Below are 24,114 nucleotides of genomic sequence, written 5' to 3' on the forward strand. Positions count from 1 at the left end.
TAAATGATATGGTGGACGGGATGTGCAGCACTCTGCAGTTGTTTTCTGATGATGTTATGGTGTATGGTAAGGTTTTGAAATTGAGTTACTGTAGGAAGATACAAAGATGACTTAGACAAAATTTCCAGTTGGTGTGATGAATGGCAGCTAGCTCTAAATGTGGGGAAAGGTAAGTTAATGTGAATGAGTAGGAAGATCAAACCTGTAATGTTCAGATACAGTATTATTAGTGTCCTGTTTGACATAGTCAAGTTGTTTAAATATCTGGGCGTAACTTTGAAAAGTGATATTAAATGAAACAATTAAGTGAGGACTGGGGTAGGGAAGGCAAATGGTCGACTTTGGTTTATCGGGTAAATTTTAGTAAAGTGTGGTTCATCTCTAAAGGAGACTGAATATGGGATGCTGGTGCGATCCATTCTTGAGTATTTAGCATACGTACCGGGTTGAATTGAAGGAGGACATCGAAGCAGTTCAGAGACGAACTGCTAGATTGGTTACTGGTAGCTTGAACACCACACAGTGTTATGGAGATACTTCGGGTACTCAAATGGGAATCCCTGGAAGGAAGACAACATTCTTTTTGAAGAATGCTATTGAGAAAATTTAGAGAACTTGCATTTTAATCTCACTGCCAAATGAGTCTATTGCTACCAACATACATTGTGCATAAGGACCACGAAGCTATGACATGAGAAATTAGTGCTCATACAGAGGCATATAGATGGTCATTTTTCCGTCACTCAATTTGCAAGTGGAACAGTAAAGGAAATGACAAGCAGTGGTGCAGGCTACCCTCTGCCATGCACCTTACAGTGGTTTTTGGAGTCTGGATGTAGATGTAAAATGCGAAGGCCATGGGCATCCACTCTGATGGGTACTCTAGCATTGCCCATGGAGAAAATTTTTGTGGCAGGGATGCCTGGTTGTGGGCACACGCTGAATAGGCATTCACTGTGTGCTCAATGGTGGAATGAATTGCTGGTCAACCGACGCGGCGCCAGGCCAGTGTTTTCATGCATGACATCTCCTACCAAGATGTATGTAACACCTGCAGTATGTGTTGTTGCGACAATAGTGGAATAACAATGTTGCAATTCTTATCTTTTGTAGCTAGCAGTAGGATGTGTTCTACAACACAGCCTATCATGAAGTTCGAAATACATCCGGAAGGGGGGGGGGAATTTGGTAGCACAGGTAAATTTTCCAGCCTAACCATCCTTGCTGGCCTATTGTAATTACTCTGGGCAAAAGTGGATCATCACTCATAGGTGCCATGACTTTCTGCTACATCAAAGGAAATTTGTTGAGGGTATCCTGAAGGTTCTGGTCCAGTACAAAACAGACTGCCTCCTGCTTAATGAAGTCTATGTCAGGACCCAACAGGAACTATAAAAAGGCATCTGCCATTGTGGGTTGTCAGCTGGGCCTGTAGTTGTCACAAAAATAATTACTCAGAAACAAACCCAGCACTGTGCCGTTCTGTCGAAGAACTTAATCTCGGGGCCAAATAGTGAGATGAGCAGCTGATGGTCTGTAAGGAAGTGGAACTTAGTGCTACACATGAAAACATGGAAATGTTTTACTCCATATATGATCATAAGTACCTCCTTCTTAATATGAAAATTTCACTGTGATGCTGACAAGGTCTTAAAAAATGAAATAGACTACTCCACCCCATCAGAATTTCTATGAGATAGCATGACACCACAGCCATATAGACATACATCAGAGACAACAGTCAAAGGCTTACTGGAGGTGAATGTTGCCAAACGTGGAGCAGAGTATAAGTGATGCTTCACTTTCTGGAATGCCGAACATCATGTCTCTGACCACATAAAATTCACTGCTTTCTTCTGAACCTGATTCAACTTACCACGAAGGTGAGCAGCCCACAGAATCAATTTTGCTTAGTAATTTACCTTCCCAACCAATGACTGACACTCTAATATTCTTAGGAACTGGCAGATTTGCTGCTGCTGCAAAATGCTCTCCTGTTGGTACTATATATCTGCCTTACTTAACACATGCCATAAATACCACGCTTTGGGAGCAAACAAACTACATTGTCAAGCCTGCAATGCAGCCCATTCTTTAACAGCTGCTGAAAAACTGCCAACAGATTTTGCAGATGCTGTTTTCTCATGGAGCCAGTAACCCAGATATCATCCAGACAGTTGACACCACACGGAATGTCTTTGATAAGTTACTCGAAAATCCTGGAATATTTATGGAGCTGAAGCTACCCCAAATGGCAAACGGTTAAATTTGTACATTCTGAAAGTAGTATTTAATACTATAATCTGCAAAGACCCAGCATCTAGTGGCAACAGTAAGTATCCACCTCTGATGACAATTTTGGAAAAATACTGATTGCTGAAAAACTGAGCCAGCAACTCCTAGGGATGTGGTATGGGATGAAAATCTATTTCCCTTTGTGCTTTGATTGTGTGCTTGAAATTGTCACAAAGTCTAACATCACCCTCAGGAACTGCTAATGGTTTCAATGTTACATGGGCTTCAAAATTGGTGGCTCTACCCAGCTACTTACAAAAAAGTTGACACTGTCTGCAGCAATGCCTCCATGTTGCACCGCCCACTATAAGATACTACTTGGCACAGAGCCATGTAAGTGGGTGCACCCAAGCTAGTAATAAATTGATCAGAATGGTTAAAATCTTTGTGTATAATTGAAACTTGGTGCAACATCCATTAAATCGCCAAGTCTATCATGACACAATGAGGCTGTAAGCTTGATGACACACACTAGTGGTCAAAAGTTTTTGATCACCTACCACAGGTATGGATTTATGGGTAAAACTGGAATTTTGTTTTGAATAGTCTATGACATCTCCCTTCTGATAGTAAAACAAGTATAAACATGTAAAGGCTAAACATCTCTGTTGTGTACCTGACTGGCGTCCACATAGACGGGCATTAATCAGTGTCCACAACAACACTGATGTGCCTTTACCCAAGCTGGTTCCATTCAAATAGGCCTCATTCCTTCAGCTGTCTGTGTAGCAATCAGTTCACATTACTGTACAGTTTACTGCATACATCTAACAATGTTTTTGTATGCCTGATCAGGTTCATACCATATTGCCTCCTAATGGGATGGAAGCATGGGGTTGGAATTGAAACATGTGCTGTAATTGTAGCTCTGCTTCAGGAAGGCAATTCCAGAGGGACAATAGCAACAAAAGTAGGTGTAGCCCAGTCTACAGTGATTTATACATTACAGTGGTTTGAGCAGACTGCTGCCATAGCAAGTGTTTGTGGCCTGGAAGGCACCCAGTATCATCATACAGGGAAGATCAGTTCATATGTGTACAGAATAAACATCGGATGACTCAGAAATTTATGAGAAAATAAATAGTATGCAAGCAGATCCAATCTGTCTCGACAGTGGAGCTCTGCCTTTGTGAACACGGTTTAAAGGGCTATATAGTGGCCAAAAAACCTTTATTATGTAAACAAAATGAGGTGAAAAGACTGTAATGGGTGCAGCACATAAAAATTGTAGGGTGCAACAACGGTCCAGGATTTGCAAAGAACATATGAAGTGTCAGTGTATAACACCAATGGTGAAGCATAGTGGAGGGTCAGTCATGATTTGGAGGTGTTTCGTGTGAGATAAAGTTGGCGATCTAGTGATAATTAATGGAACATTAAACAAGGAAGGATATCACAGGATATTGATTAACAATGCAGTTCCATCTGACAAACGGCTTATTGGTCACGGGTTCATTCTACAGCAGAACAAAGATCCCAAACATGCTTCGAAACTGTGCAGAGGATACGTCAATAGAATAAGAGAATTGTGCAGAATTGAAGAACATGATTAGGTCAAGTCAGTCACCTGACTTAAATCCCACTTAACACTAATGGGATGAATTTGACAAAGAGGTCAGAAAACTGAAGCACCTGATGGTAAAGATACATAAAATAATTTTCAGATGTGCTGGACTGTAATAGCTGCAAAAACACTACAAAATCTTATCTCCAGAACACCAAGAGTTTGTGCAGCTGTTCTAAGCGCAATGGGAGGATACTTCAAAGGGACTAAATTGTTATTCATATTGTATTGAACACAATTATAGACAGAGAAAATGCATATTTTTTGGTCTGTTTAGTTTGTACAATGTGTTTGCACATTGAAGTAATGTATGTAGATTTTATCATGGGTGATTCAAAACTTTTGACTGGTGGTGTTCTTCTGGGTCCAACTGTGATCATGGGAATGTTGTCCCATGGCACTGCCAAGAGAGTCTGTAGAAAACCTGCACCAGGACGCCAGAGAACTCACTCTGCTACTACACTCAACAATTCACCTCAATGACATGTTCGATAAAGCCTGAACAGCCACTGACGAGGACCTGTCCAACTGGTGTCACTCATCAAGTTTCACCACTTGCCAATCTTCTGAAAACACATTTTGCACTCCAACAGTCAACTCCTCAAATTCTGGAATTTGTGCTATCTTGTCTAACATCAGATCCAAATGTGCCAATGCTTTAGTCTGTACTGCCCTTTCTGGTGCCAGCTACGCTGCTTCATCATGAATTAAGGAGTCTGCATAGAAAGTGCTAGTTTGTTTGCACTCAAAATTACATCTGCATTATAAATTTCACAAGACCTAAATTACAAATTTCAGTCGGCTTCATAATTCATTATGCAGGAAAGAAAATTACACCATAAATATGAGAGAGACAGTAGACAAATAGAGCAACCATGTACAGCAACAATTAATACTATCAACTGCTCCACGTAACATCATTACAAGGACTGCATGTATCATAAATATATTTTATTAGTGAAAAAACTACAGTAATGATATATATAAAAAACAATTTTCTCCAGATGATAAAGTTTGTTATTCATTTGCTAGGGATACAATTAGCATACATATAACAAACAATTTACTCTTTCCATTGTTTCAGAATGTCTTAAGTCAGATTGTTGTTGTAGTTCAGAATTTCCACAATCTATATGACACTGATAAAAGATAGGGACAACCATTTAAACAGTAAATTATTGTAAAATAATGTGCCATAAGAATGTGTGTTTGTCAATTATGTCATTTAGCGTCATGTATCAGTTCTGAGTTATACTGTTCTCCCCTGCTTGTGCATATACTGAGGAAGTGAGAATTATTTTGGAGAGTACTTGGTGCTTCATTTCATAAAAGTGCCAAAGCTGACAAAATATGGATGATATTTTAACTGTCTATCACACAGATTAACGCTATTCATTTGAAGCTTGACAAAGCAGCATGTTGATTCAAAGCAGGTTAGTAGCACGTAGCACTACCCAAGATGCTCCTTCTGTAACTCAGGTTCATTGAACTAAGTTTTAAACATAAAAAATGTGTGTGTGTGTGTGTGTGTGTGTGTGTGTGTGTGTGTGTGTGTGTGTGTGTGTGTGTGCGCACGCGCACATACACAGTAGTAGTTTATGTTTGCAATTGAAGCATTAAAAACAACAAAAACTCCTAGAAAGTCTAGTGCCACATTCACAAATTATTTCCCTCAGCTGTACATATTTGTCATACCGAAATTTATTTTCCTTAAAATACTAATGAATTTGTTTTGGAAATGACAGGTGTATTAGGTTCAAAGATAATGTAATGTATTATCTTGAGTAATTATCTCCCAAATGAACGTGACTTCTGATACATACATTTAAGTTTAATTGCACTTTTTCATCGCATTCGCATTGTCCTTTAATAGTAACAAAAGGCCTGTGTCACTGGTAAAAGAACTATACGAGTAATATTCTTTTCACAACTTTTACTGAAACTGCGGCTCAGTTTTACAAAAATCAGTGGCAAAACAGGCAGTGCTAACATCCAGTCTTTGTTTAAAATGTATAATTAGTATTTTAATCATACAATGATGGCTTTCACGACTGGATGGTACTGTTGTTAATAATTCTTCCGGGTTATATGTCCGTGGTCCATGGAATACTTCTATTCCTAATGTTTCATCCAATACTATGTTGGACATCCTCAGAGGTATGGCTGGTCCTGTTGAGTCCTGCCGACTGACGAGTCGGGCATCGGAGAGCGGCCTAAATACCGAGGAAAGTGGGCGTGGTCTAGCTTGCACATAGTAGCAGAGAGAAAAATAGTCAAAGATTAAATGTAACTATCGATGATAGTCCGTCATAGATAAAAATCACTTATCGATTCTGTAACACCACTGTCCATATCTCACTTAATTTCAAGGCCTCTTCTTTTCTATTAAAATTATCTTCATGTCTATAAATTTCAATAGCCTCCTTATACAGTCGTGGATAATAATTCGTGGTAGCACTTAAAACTGTAGTTTCAGAAAACTTAACTACATGGTCACCGGACTGAAGTGCATATTCCGCAACAGCTGATTTATCTATTTTACCCAGTCGGCAAAGACTTTTATGCTCCTTTATCGTTGTCTTCACACTTCTTTTCATAGTACCAATATAGACCTTGCCACAGGTACATGGAATTTTATACACACCACTAGATGATAATGGTGGCCTTCTATCTTTAACAGAACGAAGTACTTGTCCTATTTTTCTGGTAGGTTTGAATACTGGTTTCACTTTATGTTTCAGCAAAATTTTGCCGATTCGATCTGTAAGCTTACTAATGAAAGGTAAAGACACTGTGTTCTTCCATTGTTGTGTACCATCCTTGTCCTTTGGCCTGCTGTAATTAGCTCTTAAAACTCCATTAATTTCTTTCTTTGAGTACCTATTCTTTTCGAAGGCCTGTTTCAGATGATTCAGTTCCGTATCCAGATGTTCTGGCATACAAATCCGTTTTGCCCTGTCCACTAAACTTTTGATTACACCTCTTTTTTGTTGTGGGTGATGATTGGAGTTCTTATGTAAGTATCGATCAGTATGTGTGCTCTTCCGAAACACTTTATGTTTTAGACTGCCATCGGTCTGTCTCATGACTAACACATCGAGAAACGAAATAGCCTGGTCTTTTTCCAGTTCAATGGTAAACTGAATTTTAGGGTTTATGCTATTAAGATAATAAAAAAATTCGTCTAAGGCTTTTTTACCGTGTGTACAAACCACGAATGTGTCGTCCACATAACGATATCAACAACATGGTTTCTTATTTGCTTTATTCAACGCTAATTGTTCAAATTTTTCTATGTAAAAATTGGCAATCACAGGGCTCAACAGGTTACCCATGGCAACACCATCCACTTGCTCATAAAACTCCTCATCCCACTGAAACTGAATAGATGTGAGACAGTGTCTAAACAGAGTGGTCAAATCTTCAGGGAAAACTTCCGTTATGTAAATCATAATTTCATTGACCGGAATCATAGTAAACAGAGATACAATATCAAAACTGACCAAAATGTCTTCAGGAGCCAAGGTTAGACCTTCAATTTTCTCAATAAAATGACGTGAATCCCTCACATAAGAATCAGTCTTACCAATGTATGGTTGTAGAAGAGTAGCTAGATACCTAGATATTTGATAAGTAGGGGAATCAATCGCACTAACAGTGGGTCTCAGAGGGAGATTTATTTTGTGAACTTTAGGTAAACCATGAAGTCTGGGACACTTAGCTTCACTCCATAGCAAAACTTTTTTATCCTTCTGTGGAATGGAAGTAGAAGACTTTATCAACGTATTAGTTTTCCTCCAAATAACAGCCGTCGGATCTCTTCTAAGTTTATTGTAATGTCCTGTCACTAATAGATCCAAAATCTCACTTCTGTGGTTTGGACACACAGTAAAAAAGCCTTAGACGAATTTTTTTATTATCTTAATAGCATAAACCCTAAAATTCAGTTTACCATTGAACTGGAAAAAGACCAGGCTACTTCGTTTCTTGATATGTTAGTCATGAGACAGACCAATGGCAGTCTAAAACATAAAGTGCTTCAGAAGAGCACACATACTGATAGATACTTACATAAGAACTCCAATCATCACCCACAACAAAAAAGAGGTGTAATCAAAAGTTTAGTGGACAGGGCAAAATGGATTTGTATGCCAGAACATCTGGATACGGAACTGAATCATCTGAAACAGGCCTTCGAAAAGAATGGGTACTCAAAGAAAGAAATTAATGGAGTTTTAAGAGATAATTACAGCAGGCCAAAGGACAATGATGGTACACAACAATGGAAGAACACAGTGTCTTTACCTTTCATTAGTAAGGTTACAGATCGAATCGGCAAAATTTTGCTGAAACATAAAGTGAAACCGGTATTCAAACCTACCAGAAAAATAGGACAATTACTTCGTTCTGTTAAAGATAGAAGGCCACCATTATCATCTAGTGGTCTGTATAAAATTCCATGTACCTGTGGCAAGGTCTATGTTGGTACTATGAAAAGAAGTGTGAAGACGATGATAAAGGAGCATAAAAGTCTTTGCCGACTGGGTAAAATAGATAAATCAGCTGTTGCAGAACATGCACTTCAGTCCGGTGACCATGTAGATAAGTTTTCTGAAACTACAGTTTTAAGTGCTACCACGAATTATTATCCACGACTGTATAGGGAGGCTATTGAAATTTATAAACATGAAGATAATTTTAATAGAAAAGAAGAGGCCTTGAAATTAAGTGAGATATGGACAGTGGCGTTACAGAATCGATAAGTGATTTTTATCTATGACGGACTATTATTGATAGTTACATTTAATCTTTGACTATTTTTCTCTCTGCTACTATGTGCAAGCTAGACCACGCCCACTTTCCTCGGTATTTAGGCCGCTCTCTGACGCACGACTCGTCAGTCGGCAGGACTCAACAGGACCAGCCATACCTCTGAGGATGTCCAATGTAGTATTGGATGAAACGTTAGGAATAGAAGTATTCCATGGACCACAGCCATATAACCCGGAATAATTATTAGTTATTATTTCCCAATGCTTTCAGTTGATTGTATTAGAAGAGACATTATATTGATTCCCTTAATAGCAGAAAAATATCATAGCCTGTTTCAAAAGGTTAAGAATAGAATAGATGTATTTTTGTATATCACTTGAAACAGAAAACTTCCTTGTCTTCGAAGGAATCAATTTGTATATATCATATCACAATTAGATTGTTTACACTTTTAATTTTCAAATAAAATTGCAAAAATACTATCACAAATGTCAGAAAATGCTCTAAACATTTAACAGTCCATCATAGCTAGGAGTTCCACTACACTTTCAGTCTTCAGCTAAAAATGTTCATTACTGCAAATATCAGAATCAATTGCACTATATGAATCTTCCTGAAAGTTCTCTAAGGTCACCTGAAAGATAAAAATAAAATAAAATAAAAACAATTAATTATGCCGTTTGTGCAAAATGAAAATTATATATAGAGGTACAAGATAGCTACCTACTTGTACATACTGTAGCGGCCCAAATATATCCAACACCTTCCCCCCAAAGTTTGGTCACAAAAAATTATTGTGCAGCTTATCCATGCAACCCTACAAATAGCAGTATATTTTTGCATCATAGAAACTTCAACTATATTACTTGTTCCTTAATTCAAAAATGGAGCAACAACATGGCTATGGTTTTGAAATTAATCATGGTATATGAGGTAACAATGTAACCATCTTCAACTGCTGATGTTTCACTTAGGTAGTGACTGGTATCAAGCTCGAAGTTCCATTATTTTACCCAACAGGACACATACAGTTTTTCTATAACTATAGAGTAAAATGTAACCTTCACCAATGACCAATAGTGTAAAAACGAAAATGTGAACAAATTTCGGACTTAAGTCAGTTATTAGGTTCACTTCAAACTCAGTTATTCATTATGCAAAGAGTACATCTACTAGAGAATCTGGTAAAAAGTCTGGTTTGGCAGATCTAACATGAGGCATTGGATTACATTGGAGAATAAGCTGCAAATTGCCATTTCAGCAAGCAAATGCTACAGAGGGACCAAAGCTGAGAAATTTCCTGAACTTAAAGCTATGGTTCTTTCTGTTGTACAAAATAAAAGAAAAGATGAGATACCTATATCTCAGCAAATAATCCAAGAAAAGGCCTTGGAAATTGTGAAGTCCTTAAATACAAAATAAAACAATGGAAAATCCAGGATGGAATGTAACAATATTGTGAAAAGGAAAGTTGCTACTCACCATATAGAGGAGATGCTGAGTTGTAGATAGGCACAACAAAAAGAAACTCACAAATAAAGCTTTCAGCCAGTGAGGCCTTTGTCAAAATTAGACAATGAACACACACATACACACTCATGCAAACACAACTCGCACACACACGACTGCAGTCTCAGGCAGTGTGGCAAGGCGAATTCCCACTTGGTAAATGTGGTGTTTTAAGTCTCCAGGCTAAGAGGAGCAAAAGATAAAGAGTGTCATTCCAGACAGTGTTTGGAAAGACTGTATGCTAGCAGTTCTGTATGCTCACAACTCACTACAGCTGTCTTCTAATACAGTGAGTTTCACCCCTCACGCTGTACTTCTGTTCACGGCTTCGATCTCGCTGTGTGACGGGGCACTGAACTGCTATGGTTGCTGACTACCAGTGCAAAACAATAACGGGGCTTCTGCCGACCAAGTTTCAGCAGTCTTTGTCTGTTTCTCATAGCGTACGTTTTGGTTGCTGCTCTGCGCCCTTCACTGTGAGGAACTGACCACGTGACACCTGATGCTGGTGCTTTTGCTATGCTGCAAGACTACCATGCCATTCCATCGTTATGCCTGGCATGCAGTTGCTTAGAATATTGTGTTTTCGTGTCACGCTCCTGTGTAGAGAATAAATTTTGCTCTGCATGTCTTAGCATAGGAATCTTAAGTGCAGATATCATGCGATGAACAATGCACGAGGCAACAATTTCTCTGACTCTGCTGTTTCCATCATGCCACACCCGGCTAGTGCATTTGCAACTTTGCTTGTTACTTAGTTCAATAAAATAAAAACTTTTTACACACTGGTGACCCGATGATGAACTCAGTCAATTTTATATTCTATTTCGGCACGTTACTAGCTGCCTCGACCCGTTAGGCACATGCTCCGACTCCCGCACGTGTGCACCCAGCACCTTCTGTTTTCATGCTATGGATGCTAATGTGCTTCACACCATGAACTCATTCCTTTATGCATGTTTCATAGCCTCTTGTGCAATCTACGACCATTGGCTACTGCCACTGGCCCAACAACTCCCCATGAAATGCAGCTGCCGTGCCAGCACTGCACAACATTATCATCAAGCTGACCACATGCCTCGCAGAACTGGAATGCTGCAATGTCGACCTGTGCGTGCAACTTGCAGCAACGCGAGCACCAGTGTTCCAGCCCCCTGATGTCAGACTCTGGCCCCAGTCTCCAGGGCCACTCCTCCCAGCCTTGAAGCATTCCATCTGATCCACCACTCCATCTGGTCATCCCACAGCTCATCTGCCACCCTTCAACCCTCCGGGACAGGTGCCTATGGTTTTCTTTGTCTGACACTATCTCCGACGGCTGTGGCAACACCCAGGATGCCACTAAGTTGACCATGGTGACCAGCCTGTTCAAGCCTACATACACAATGGAAGTCTGCGACACCATCTCATCGCCCCCGCCTGCTACAAGACAGTGTGCTGCTGCCTTGTGATGCAACTCACCTCTTTCAATGTGCAGCACTTCCAGGCCCTCCTTTCCCTTGAGCAGTGTGGGGAACGACAATCCTCTTAATTCCTGTGACACCTCCAAAGTCTAAGGGAGCCGCACATGGTCTCTGACAGTTATCTTTATAGCATCTGGCTGGCTCACCTACTGCTCCTCGAGATTGCCTGCTAGCGCCTCATTGACAGCGACACCAGGAGATCAACAAAGTGCACCACTCATTTCGCTGTTCTCTTTGATGTGAAGCAGGTGGTGTATTCTGGCTCACACATCAACCTCATGGTGGAATTCACTGCTCTCACACACCTGTCCAGCACCCCTTGGGAGGTCCGTCTTTCAACTTTACATCGATACCACTCCGCAACCATGCGTCTTCTGCTGGCCATGAAGATTGTCAAGGCCAAGATGACTGGCTGCTCGCTGCCGGAACACAGCAACCTTTGAAGAGCCTGTGGGTATCTGCTGTTCACCTCACCAATAACAAGGATAGCTCCTGCCGCCCATGCAGGGACTACTGGAAGCTACACATCCACACTATCCCTGACCGGGACCCAGTGCCATTCCTACACAGCTACAACAATACTCTGGCTGGAGCTACAATCTTCGGGAAGATCAACTGCTCCAAGGTTTTCATTCATATTCCGGTTGCATCCGCGGACATCCAGATGACAGCCATCATCACGACATTTGGACTCTACAAGAGTGACTTTATGACCTTTTGCCTCCATATACTGCAACAAACGTGGCAGCCATTCTTGGACAGCATCCTGCGAGGCTTAACTTATTGTTTTGTCTACCTGGACCAACACCAGAGGAGTCTCATGAGCAGCTCCACAGTATTTTTGAACGTCTTCAGGATGCTGGCCTCATCATCAACACAGCAAAATGCATCCTCAGTATCAGCGAGGTGGAATTCATGGGCCATGCCATCTCTCTGCCAGCTCATGTCCCTTGCCCAACACAGTACAGCCTATATTCAATTTCCCACACCCAAAGACATTCAAAGACTTCCACTGTTTCCTTGGTAAGTTATACTTTTTCTGCCACCATCTAAGGAATGCTGCTGCCATGCAGGAGCCACTCACCACCGCCCTCCGTGGTGTCAAAACAAAGGAGAACAAGCTGGCACCATGGACGCCACAAATGGAAGACAGGTTCTTGGCCATCAAATGCAAATTAGCAGATGCCACCCTGCTCACCCACCCCCATCTCCCCACTTGCTGTCGTCCGCAGCTCGTGGTCGCGTTCTCGCTTCCCGAGCACGGGGTCCGGGGTTCGATTCCCGGCAGGGTCAGGGATTTTCACCTGCCTCGAGATGACTGGGTGTTTGTGTTGTCATCATCATTTTAGCATCATTCATGAAAAGTGGCGAGATCGGGCTGAGCAAAGGTTGGGAATTTGTACGGGCGCTGATAACTGCGCAGTTGAGCGCCCCACAAACCAATCATTGTCATTGTCATCATTATCATTATCATCATCATCATCATAATCAACCCACTTGCTGTCATGGTTCATGCCATCCAGATGGCAATCAGTACTGTCCTGCAGCAGCATGTGGACAACACCTGGCATTGTTTTCTTTCTCCTCCAGCAAGCTCTCCCCCACCCCTGCCCAGTAGGGCTGGAGTGCATACGACAGTGATCCTTGCCGTCTACAAGGCTACTAAATACTTCCAACTGTTGGGGGAGGCCTGTCACTTCATGGTCTTCACCGACCAGAAACCCGTAACGTTTGCCCTTACAAAAGACACTGACCAGTGCTCCTCGCATTGACCCCAGCGGTTGTCATTCATCTTGGGATTTACAACTGACATACATTACGTCACCAGAATTGACATCACCACTGACTGTCTCAGCTACACCTGCACCATTGCTTCACCACTGTACTACGAGACATTTAATGCCACCCAGCAGCATGACCCAGAACTCTCCTGACTGCCATGACACCGTCTCCGTCCTCCACTTTCAACACATGCTGGCTCTTGAACATGACAAAGGTTATCTGATGCAACATATCCACTGGCTCACCGCTCAAGTCACACCAATACCCAAAAAGGGAAGTAGGAGTAATCCACTGAATTACAGGCCCATATCACTAATTTACAACTAATTTACATTAGGGTTTTGGAATATATACAGTAGGAGATCATTGTGAAGTACCTTGAAGAAAACGATTTATCGACTCATAGTCAGCACGGATTCAGAAAATGTCGTTCTTGTGAAACACAACTAGCTCTTTATATTCATGAAGTAATGAATGCTATCAACAGGGGATGTCAAATTGATTCCATATTTTAAGATTTCCAGAAGGCTTTTGACACCATTCCTCACAAGCGTCTTCTAACCAAACTGCGTGCCTATGGAATATCGCCTCAGTTGTGCGACTGGATTCGTGATTTCCTGCCAGAAAGCTCACAGTTCATAGTAATAGATGGAAAGTCATCAAGTAAAACAGAAGTAATATCCAGCATTCCCCAAGGAAGTGTTATAGGCCCTCTATTGTTCCTGATCTATATTATCGACATGGGAGACAATCTGAGTAGCCATCTTAGATTGTTTTCAGATGACGCTGTCATTTATCGTCTTGTAAAGTCATCATATGACCAAAACTAACTGCAAAAGATTTAGATAAGATATCTGCATGATGCAAGAAGAGGCAATTGACCCAGAATAAAGAAAGTGAGAAGTTACTGACATGAGTACTAAAAGCAATCCGCTGAATTTCTATTACACAATAAGTCACACAATCTGAGGGCTGTTAATTCAGCTACATACTTAGGGATTACAGTTACAAAAAACCTAAATTGGAATGCACCCTACATAGATAATGTTGTGGGTAGAGCAAACCAAAGACTGTGATTCACTGGCAGAACACTTAGATGGTGTAACAGGTCTACTAAAGAGGCTCCTTACACCATGCTTGTCCACCCTATTCTGGAGTATTGCTGTGAGGTGTGCGATGCACATCAGGTGGGACTGACAGATGACATCGAAAAAGTATAAAGAAGAGCAGCTCGTTTTGTATTATCACAAAATGGGGGCGAAAGTGCCACGGACATGGTACGTGAATTGGAGTGGCAGTCATTAAAACAAAGGCATTTTTCATTGCAACGGGATCTTCTTACGAAATTTCAATCACCAGTTTTCTCCTACAATTGCGAAAACATTCTGTTGGCACATAAAGAGAAATTATCATCATGATAAAATAAGAGAAATAAGGGCTAGCACAGAAAAATTTAAGTGCTCGTTTTTCCCAGGCGCTGTTCAAAAGTGGAACAGTAGACAGACAGCTTGAAGGTGGTTCATTGAACCCCCTGCCAGGCACTTTATTGTGAATACCAGAGTAATCAACGTAGATGAAGATGAGAACTATTTAAGCCACTCACTGACTAATTTTCTTGACCCCCAAAAATATGTGCACTTCCAGCTCTCTGCTGTATGATTTGCAGAGCAATTCTAGAAGTGGGAATGTGACTATTGCTTCACAAATTACCCTGTCATATAAGCTACCCATTGCCTCTTTATTACAAACAACCTTTGTGCGAACAAATTACTAGCAATGAAATGGCATAGAGGATTTGGTACAATTGGTTAACTGCATTTTCATGCAGAGGAAGCTTCCCTTATCAGCAAAATTGTGGCAATGTCCTCAAGACCATTACTGACTTGCTTCATGAAGTTTTTGACATCTGTTACTTTTTCATCGGGTAATTTCTTCTGCCATTCATTCATGTCAGTACACACGGCAAGAGACCACAGTTTTACTTCAGTTACAGGAATTTTACTTTTCAATCACACATGGTAGTTCTTCACCTTTGGTTATTTAAGAAGCCGTTCAGGTTGTTTGGATGTTGCTCCAATAAGAATCACCACATTATGCATTAGTTGGTTGGTTGGCTGTGTTTTGCTTTAGGGTGCAAAAAAACAGCTGCAGTCATATGCACCCAAGTCAAATCTATAGAACAAGAAGACAGAGAGGAGTTAAAAGTGACTATAAGTCAGTCCCAACTGACATAATAGAAGACAGCTTTAAATGAGCACGTGGAAAATGGCTAAAAAAGACATCATACCGATACAGAGGTCCAAAACTAAAAATTAAATGGCCTTCACCATATTGCTTTGGCAGATAAAAGGTAAATTTGTGTCAACAGCCTGCACGTCATTTGCTAAAATTGCCGATAACTCAGACGGCAAACCAAAGTGGGAATGTAAACGGTTAAGAAAACGGGATTCCATCAGAAAGTGGCAGACAGTTAAAATTTGGGCGCAATGTGTACAAAGAGGTGGGGTAGCGCCACTTATCACATGATGATAGCTAAAAAGGCAAAGCTCAACACACAGCCTAGTTAAAATTACCCGGAGGGAGGGCCAAGAGGAGGTCATCCAAGCCACTGGGAGAGGCTTAATAAGCCAGAGTTTATTCCCGTGAAGGGAGGACCATTGGCGATGCCAAAAGGGACATCACCCTCTGACAGACAGCACCACAGAGATCATTGGAGGGAATATAGGAACTCGTGGGCTGAGGTACAAGGATTGCAGCCTTGGCAGCAGCATCAGCAGCCTCTTTTCCTCACAGACTGACATGACCAGGAAGCCACAGAAACATCACACTGGCTCCACCAAGAGTGAGCAAGTGGCAGTTTTCCTGGACCCGCTGCACTAAGGGATGGGCAGTGTACAGTGCACATAGACTTTGAAGGGAGCTGAGTGAGTATGAGCAGATGACACAATTGAAAAGGCTGTGTTGCCGGATGTACTCCATGGCCCGATAAAGGGTGAAGAGCTCAGCTGTAAATACTAAGCAGTGTGCCACAAGCCGATATTGAAATACATGGACGCCAATGACGGAGGCACACCCGACCCCACAATCAGTCTGAGAGCCACCAATGTATACAAAGGTACTATTGCAAATTTCCATGCAAAGGTCGTGAAACTGAAGGTGATAGACCAAAGATGGAGTAGTGTCCTTACAAAGCGAATGAAGGCCAAGGTGAACATGGGCTGCTTCATGGAGCTAAGGTGGTGAAGTCTTCCATCCACTGGGAAAGTTACAGGTAGTGTGAAGTTAAGCTGCCGTAGCAAGTGCCAAAAGCTCCAGGAGTTAACAGAGGAGAGGGTTGCGCTCCATACTGGTGATCAAAGGAATCATCAAAGAAGGAGGCATAGGATGGGTGGCCAAGCATGGCAGACAAACGGCACGCATATCTGCTGAGGAGAATGTCATGGCGGTATGATAGTGGTAGTTCAGCAGCTTCAACATACAGACTCTCAACCGGGCTAGCATGAAAGATGCCCGTGGCTAAACAGAAGCCACGATTGTGAATAGTGTTGAGATGGCGTAAGAGGGATGGTCATGCAGATGCATAAACAAAGCACCCATAGTCGAGTTTCGAATGGACAAGGGACCGGTACAAATGGAGGAGGGTGATTCGATCGGCACCCCAGGAAGTACCATTGAGGGGACAGGATATTGAGGAACTGCGCACAGTGGGCTGCCAGGTAAGACACATGGAAGGACCAAGAGGGTTTGCTATCAAGCATGAGCCCCAGGAAGTTCTTAGTTTCAACGAAAGGAAGGCCAACAGGCCCAAGATGTAAAGATTGTGAGAGAAACCACTTGTGTCCCCAGAAATTCATACAGATGGTTTTGTCAGTGGAAAAGCGAAAGGCATTGTTGATGTTCCAGGAGTAAAAACAATCAAGATATCAATGAAGATTCCGCTCGGTGAGACAGGTCCATAGAGAACTGCAACAGATGGCAAAATTGTCAAAAAAAAAGGGAGCGGGGGTGTGGGGTGGGGGGTGGGGGTGGGGGGGGGGGGGGTGTCTGGCGGGAGACAGGACATTATAGGGTTAATGGTGATAGCAAAGTGGATGACGCTTAAGATGGAACCTTGAGGCACACCGTTTTGCTGGATAAAGGTGTCCGACAAGGCAGAACCCACATGCACCTTGAAAACTTGTGTCTATTAAAAATGCCTGAAGGAAACAGGGCAGGCGGCCACGGAAGCACCACGTGTAAAGAGTACGGAGAATACCAGTTCTCCATCAGGTGTTGTACGCCTTCTCCAAATTGAGAAACACAGCCACAGTCTGGGATTTCCGCAGAAAACCATTCATCACATAGGTGGAGAAAGTAATGAGATGGTCAGCTGCAGAACGTCACACTCAAAATCCATACTGTGCATTCGTCAGTAAATTGTGAGACTCGAGCCACCATACCAGCCAGGCATCAATCATATGTTCCATCACCTTGCAAACACAGCTGGTGAGAGAGATGGGGCGGTAGCTAGAAGGAAGGTTTTTGTACTTACCGGGCTTAGGTACAGATATGATGCTGGCTTCATGCTAGCATTCAGGAAATGTGCCCTCTGCCCAGATGCAGTTGTATGTGTTAAGCAGAAAGTGCTTGCTCGCAAGAGAAAGGTGCTGCAACATCTGAATGTGGATGGTTTCTGGCCCATGGGTAGAGGATCTGGACGAATTGAGAGCACGGTCTAGCTCCCTCATAGTAAAGGCGGCATTGTAGCACTCATGATTCAGTTTGAGAAGAGTATTTCCTGGGCCGCCTCTGCTCGTTTCTGATGGAGGAAGGCAGGGTGATAGTCGGAAGAGCTCAAAACTTCCGCAAAATGGCAGCCTAAGGTGTTGGAGATAGCAATAGGGCACACAATGACATCATCTGCTACTGTCAGGCCAGAAATTGGGGAGTGGATCTTGGTCCCCGAGAGCCGTTGGAGGTTGGCCCATACAACAGAGGAAGGGATGGAACTGTTAAAATAACTATTGAATGAAATCCAGCTAGCTCTGTTGATATCCCGAAGAATGCAATGACACTGTCTATGCATCTGTTTATAATGAATGTAGTTTGCCATCGTAGGATGGCAGTTAAAAACACAGTGAGCACGTCTCCGTGCACGAATTGCGTCATGGCATGCCTCGGTCCAGCAAGGCACTGGGACACGATGTGGTAAAGAGGAAGTGCGAGGAATGGAATGTTCTGCAGCAGTAAGGATACCGTTTGTGAGATATTCCACCTGGTTATCACAACTGAGGAAATCTTGTTCCTCGAGGGTGGCCAGGGGGGAGTAAAGCTGCCAGTCAACCTTAGTAAGTTGCCATTTGGGCATGCACATGGATGGGGTAGGAGTCAGCAAACAGATAGCACATGGTAAATGGTCACTCGAGTAGGTGTCAGAAAGAATGGACCACTCAAGAGGATGGGCAAGCTGGACAGTGCAGAAGGATAGGTCCAAATGGGAATAGGTATGCGAGGAGTCTGAAAGGAAAGTGGGTGCTCTGGTGTTAAGGCAAAAGAGGTTAAGTTGGTTAAGAAGGTCAGCCAAGAGGGCACCTCTCTGACAGGTCCTGGGAGAACCCCAAAGGGGATGATGCACATTAAAGTCATGGAGTAGCAAAAATGGGGGAGGTAGCTGCCCAATAAGCTTTTGTTATGGTTTTTTAGGGCGCAAAACTGCTACGGTCATTAGCGCGCCCAATAAGCTGAAGGTAGTCTGGCCTGGTGACATCGAATGACAGAGGGCATAAGTGATAACAGAGGGGAAAAGTCAGATGGGGAAGGAAAAGGCGAACTGCAACAGCTTGAAGATGGGTAGTCAGGGAGAATGGGTTGACTATGAATGTCATCCTGTATGAGCAGCATGAAGCCCCCATGAGATGGAATGCCGACCTCAGGGGGAAGCGCAAAACGAATCAGTAAGAAATGTGAAAGCTCAAAGTGGCCTTGAGGTCGCAATTTCATTTCCTGAGGGCAGAGTACAAGGGGACACTGTGATGCTAAAAGCACTGTAAATCATCTTCGTGGGACCGAAGGCTGCGAATGTTCCAATGGAGTAGAGTCATGATGATAAAGAGATGTAGGGGTGTCACCTTGGCAGCTGCTGAGTGGCAGCCAGTGAAGAATCACTACTACAGGGCACAGAAGCAGAAGGATCCTGCTCCATGGGGGCCACAGAAGCGTCAGCTTGCTTGTGCTGTCGGTCTGTGGAGTCTGACACTAAAAAATGGTTGGTGGTGTGCACTGGTGACACGGAGGCCAGCTGGGCTAAGGTAGCACGTGATGACACTGTCTAAGAGGATCTTCAAGTTAGCAAAGGAGAAGACCATTTGCCTTTGGTGGACTTCTTCGAGTCTTTCTGGTTAGAGGAAGACTCAGGTGTTGTTCGCCTGGAGAGATGGAGGAAGCCTTCATGGGAATACTCCTCCTGTCCTTTCCGACCTACCAGTTGTGTAGCTGGTGGCTTCGCCGCTTGAGGCGAGAGTTTGATGGCTTGTTGCACAGCCGGATGGGGGGATGGCGATGTTAACTTGGCACTGGGCGATTTCACAACAACCTCAGAGCTGAAATGGAGATCGCATGTTTGTGTGGCAATGTCCTTCATGGAACGAGGGTAACAAGAACAGATCTATAGGCACCAAACGGGAGAATGCAGGGTTTCCAACACGCCAGTAACTATCAAGCGACTGGGTAACACACTTTTTCCTTTACCCAGATCTCTTTGACAGCCTGCTCAGATACACGGGACAATCTTGAGAGGTGGCGGCATGGCTGCCATTGCAGTTGACACGGCGGGCAGGAGGAGGCAGACAATTGCCTTCATGCGCATCCTTACCATAGGTTACACTTTGGCTGGGTGTCAACAAGACGTTCTACTGTGGTTGAAATGATGACACTGGTAGCAGCACATCGGGTTTGGAATGTACGGCCAGACTATGATAATTTCATAGCCTACTTTGATCTTGGATGGAAGCACCACTCTATCAAAGGTGAGAAAAAGAGTGTGGGTGGGCACTAAGGACGAATCTACCTGTTTCATTGCACGATGGATGGCAATGACACCCTGATCAGAGAGGTAAGATTGGATTTCAGCCCCAGTTAGACCGTTGAGCAGCCTGGTGTAAATTACACCATAGAAAGAATCCAAAGTGCTATGGGCCATGACACAAACAGGGTAGCCGTGGAGAAGTGAGGCAGCAAGCAGTTGTTTTGCTTGAGAATCAGAATCAGTCTCCAAAAGCAAAGCACCATTCCGTAAATGAGAGCAGGATTTCACAAGGCTGGCAATTGCATCAACACCTTTCTGAATAACAAACAGATTTACTGTGATGAAGGATTGACTGTCTTGAGTACGTAAGAGCATGGATGGTGCATCAGAAAGGGTCTTTGAATCATTAGCCTGATTACGTTTAGGTTTCGTAGATGTCGATTGGGAAGATGTTTGACTCATTGCGAGAAAATCCCCCATAATTGCCAGTGTCTCCGATGGCGCACTCCTTCCAACTGGGGGACCCCTTCACAAGGGGGCGCACCCGCCTTAGGTGATTGTTCACACCTCCCGAACACTTGACAGAGGGACCAATCAGCAATTTGGTAAGATTGCAGCTCAGGCACTCACCCCTCCCTGGGCCTGGCCTGTACCAGGAGGTACGTGCGATCCCTACCTGTCGACCCAGGGCTAGGAATTACATGTAATCCAGTCACCTGTTACCCATCAGACATGTGGGCCGGCCTTCAGGAACACACAGGGTCGAAGAAAAAGAGGAACCTCAAATACCGAAGCAGAGGAATGAGAGGAGAAGAGAAATGAAGATAGGAAAAGGGAGCACATAACAAAGGGCAGACTTTTCATACATCGGCGTCAGACAATACAGACTTTCCCTATAACATCTTGGACATGTTACCCAAGGGAGGGGAAAAGGAATAGCAAGAGGATGGGCACGCAGCACGGAAGGGAAAAAATGATGCAAAGCTGGGGCCCTGTGATAGCCAAGCACGAACCCACCAAAGAGTGGCGAGCCCCCTGGGGGGACTATGCATTTATGTCACTGAGTTTAGGATTGTAGACTTCTAGAGTTTTCTGAACATGGCAAGACAACACATTGTTGGAAAAATAGCATTCAATTTTCATTGCACAAGCAGCTGGGGAATTAGAAGTCTACTCATGCTCAGGTTTGCATATGTGAGTAAGGCTAATACAAGTGAGGTGTGACGAATTGTAAATGATTTTGTCTGCTGATAAGTGTTTCACATTGACTGCCACACTTCACATTGGCATGGAACACTACCCAAGATTCAACAACAGAGCTGTTGGATAGTCCTTCCAGGGACGTTCTGAAACCAGATGATATGCCATTGTAAATTTTCCAATAGGTGCTGAAGTTTGTACAGTTAAAAGAAAGCTGGGAAGACAGGTTTTAGGCAATCAAGTCTGAAAAAGGATGTTGGAAATGTTTGATAACTTGACATCAAGAAACTGAATGCAGATCAGTCCACTTTAACAGTTTTATTGAATCTAGAAAATGAATTTACATCAGCTATGAACTAAGTGAAAGAATTAGAGAATAAGAACAAAAAACTTGAAACATTGTGCAGTGTTTTGAAAGTGAGGGAGAGACTTGTGAAAGAGAATATGAAGACCTTTTGTGAAAGAAAATTGGCTACAATTAATTTAGTATACAATAAAGTGAATGATGTTATTTAAAAAGATTCTCAGAAACTTAAATCAGCTGTTTGCTCTCTGGAAAGAAGTACAGTAAGTGGAAAAAAGGATGCTATACAGAAAGCAATGACAATTCATATACTCTCTAAGAAGTGCTATACCTTTTTAAGGAACAAACTATTTTCCACAGTCTGGAATTTCAACTTTAAAGAGATGGTGCTCACATTCACTCCATTGTCATCCTCAAGTGTTGAGTGATGTTTTACATTTGATGAAAGCTAAAGGACTGCATTTTCTGACATCAAGTGCACACGCACATACACATGTACATGTGTTTTTTTTTTTCTCTCCACAAAATGAATGTCGACAGAAGTGTCATTTTTGATTAAGTGGATGATCATGTTTCAGGCCCTCATAGTAAAATGCTATGGTCCATGAACTTTGTTCAGGATGAAAATGACCAATATATTATGACTTTGACATTCAGGTGACCATGCCATTGCTGAACTCCATAGTTTACTCACTTCAAAATGTAAGTTGTAGTGTTGTTACAGCCATTTTTGATCTTAGGCCAAAAAATAGATGTGCCTGGAATGAACGGCATATTGATCATGTAAATTCATATTTCCCAGATTCGCAGGACCCAGTGAAAGAAGTTTGGATACTTGGAAATGTGTCCCATTTGTACAAATTAATTCACACCACTTTACTATGTCAAGCTCTCAGATGAGAAAGTAATTACAAAGGTGACAATTCAGAAACTGCTATCATTAGATAACCCAGAAATTAAAATGTGCCCCAAACTGTCACAGTTTCACCTCAGTGTCAGATGTGGAGATCACTAACATGTACATCTAGCCTTGTAACATTTTTCGAATACCACAGCTCAGGCAATTTATTATCCTATTTCAGAAGAAGAGTAAATGTCAGACTTCTTTTGGCTTGTTAACAACTCACTTCACATTCAGAATCCTTGTAGAATGGTCAACAAAAAGGCTGTAGCAGGAACCAACAAGCAGCTCCAGAAACCTACCCTCAATACAATGTACTTTTGCTGTGAACAAAATGCAGGTTGGCAACAGAAAGCAACTATTGCCATTCCAGAAGGGACTGATAACATCAATTAATTACTTACTTGGTCTTCATTCTGACCTCATGTCACTCAGCATTCAATATATTTTAACATGACAGCTGAATGAGGATTGTCTTAAAAATTGTTTTCACAGGTTACAGGTATTCGTAGTTTTTATCAACATCCTCCTCCAAAAGAAGTGAAACATTGCTTGCATTTGTTGTTTCTGGGAGAAAGTGCCCATGATATTCCACTGTCAAACACTTCATCTGAGTGATTAGAAGACAACCAACAGTAATTCAGACTGTCATTAAGTTTGCTTTGCAGAGTTTTGCCTGATATGTCAGATGCAATGGCTGTGCTAGTTAGGGAAGCCGGTTGTGAGGCTGCTGCACCATCTGCTGTGACAAAAGATGTTGAATGCTCAGTAGGCAGTTTCAGATATCTGGCAGGTTATATGGTATTTTGTGCTGTAAAATATGACAACATGCTGGGGACATTGTCGAATGAATTACTTTGCTCTCTTTCAATGCTCCCCTCAAAATACAGATGGACAGAAATTCTATCATGAGGTGGCTTGTTAGTGCTATCTGACAAAGTGGCTTGACAAGTCTGAGAATTTCAGCTCCTGTTCAACAAGACTAATGGAATTGACACTCTGTGAAAAGAAAAAATATTTATAAGAGATTAGCTGGCATGATTTCATGGAAATATCCTCACATGGCACCAGAAGTAATTAAAATATTCTTACAGATCCAATTTTTCATTAGAGTGTACAATCATAATGTGAAACTGGAGAGGTAGCGGTAGAGAGAGAGGTAGAGAGAGAGAGAGAGAGAGAGAGAGAGAGAGAGAGAGAGAGAGAACAGCAGCATTGCAGAGTTGGAAATATCAGTGGTACCCCTCAGCAGTTGGAGGGGTCTAACAAGGCAAGTAACTGTTATAAAAAATGAGAAGATCATAAATATTTTGTGTTAAG

General features: G+C 42.4%; 1 protein-coding gene across 4 annotated transcripts in view; it reads right to left on the reverse strand.

Moving 5' to 3' along the window:
- The window catches only part of LOC126470006 (protein artemis-like), a 208,042-nt gene that overhangs the window by 11,608 nt on the left and 172,320 nt on the right, over nt 1–24,114 (reverse strand). For 3 of the 4 annotated variants that reach the window (XR_007586109.1, XM_050097477.1, XM_050097476.1), the window contains one exon: nt 9,067–9,266. Coding sequence is in view for 2 of the 4 variants with exons in the window: in XM_050097477.1 (XP_049953434.1) it covers nt 9,192–9,266 (75 nt within the window). In the remaining 2 variants the exon portion in view is untranslated. Of the gene's footprint in view, nt 1–442; nt 561–9,066; nt 9,267–24,114 lie in introns of those variants that run through there. The other variant, XR_007586108.1, reaches the window with a different exon arrangement.

This window comes from Schistocerca serialis, chromosome 3 (assembly GCF_023864345.2).
Source record: "Schistocerca serialis cubense isolate TAMUIC-IGC-003099 chromosome 3, iqSchSeri2.2, whole genome shotgun sequence".
NCBI lineage: Eukaryota > Metazoa > Arthropoda > Insecta > Orthoptera > Acrididae > Schistocerca > Schistocerca serialis.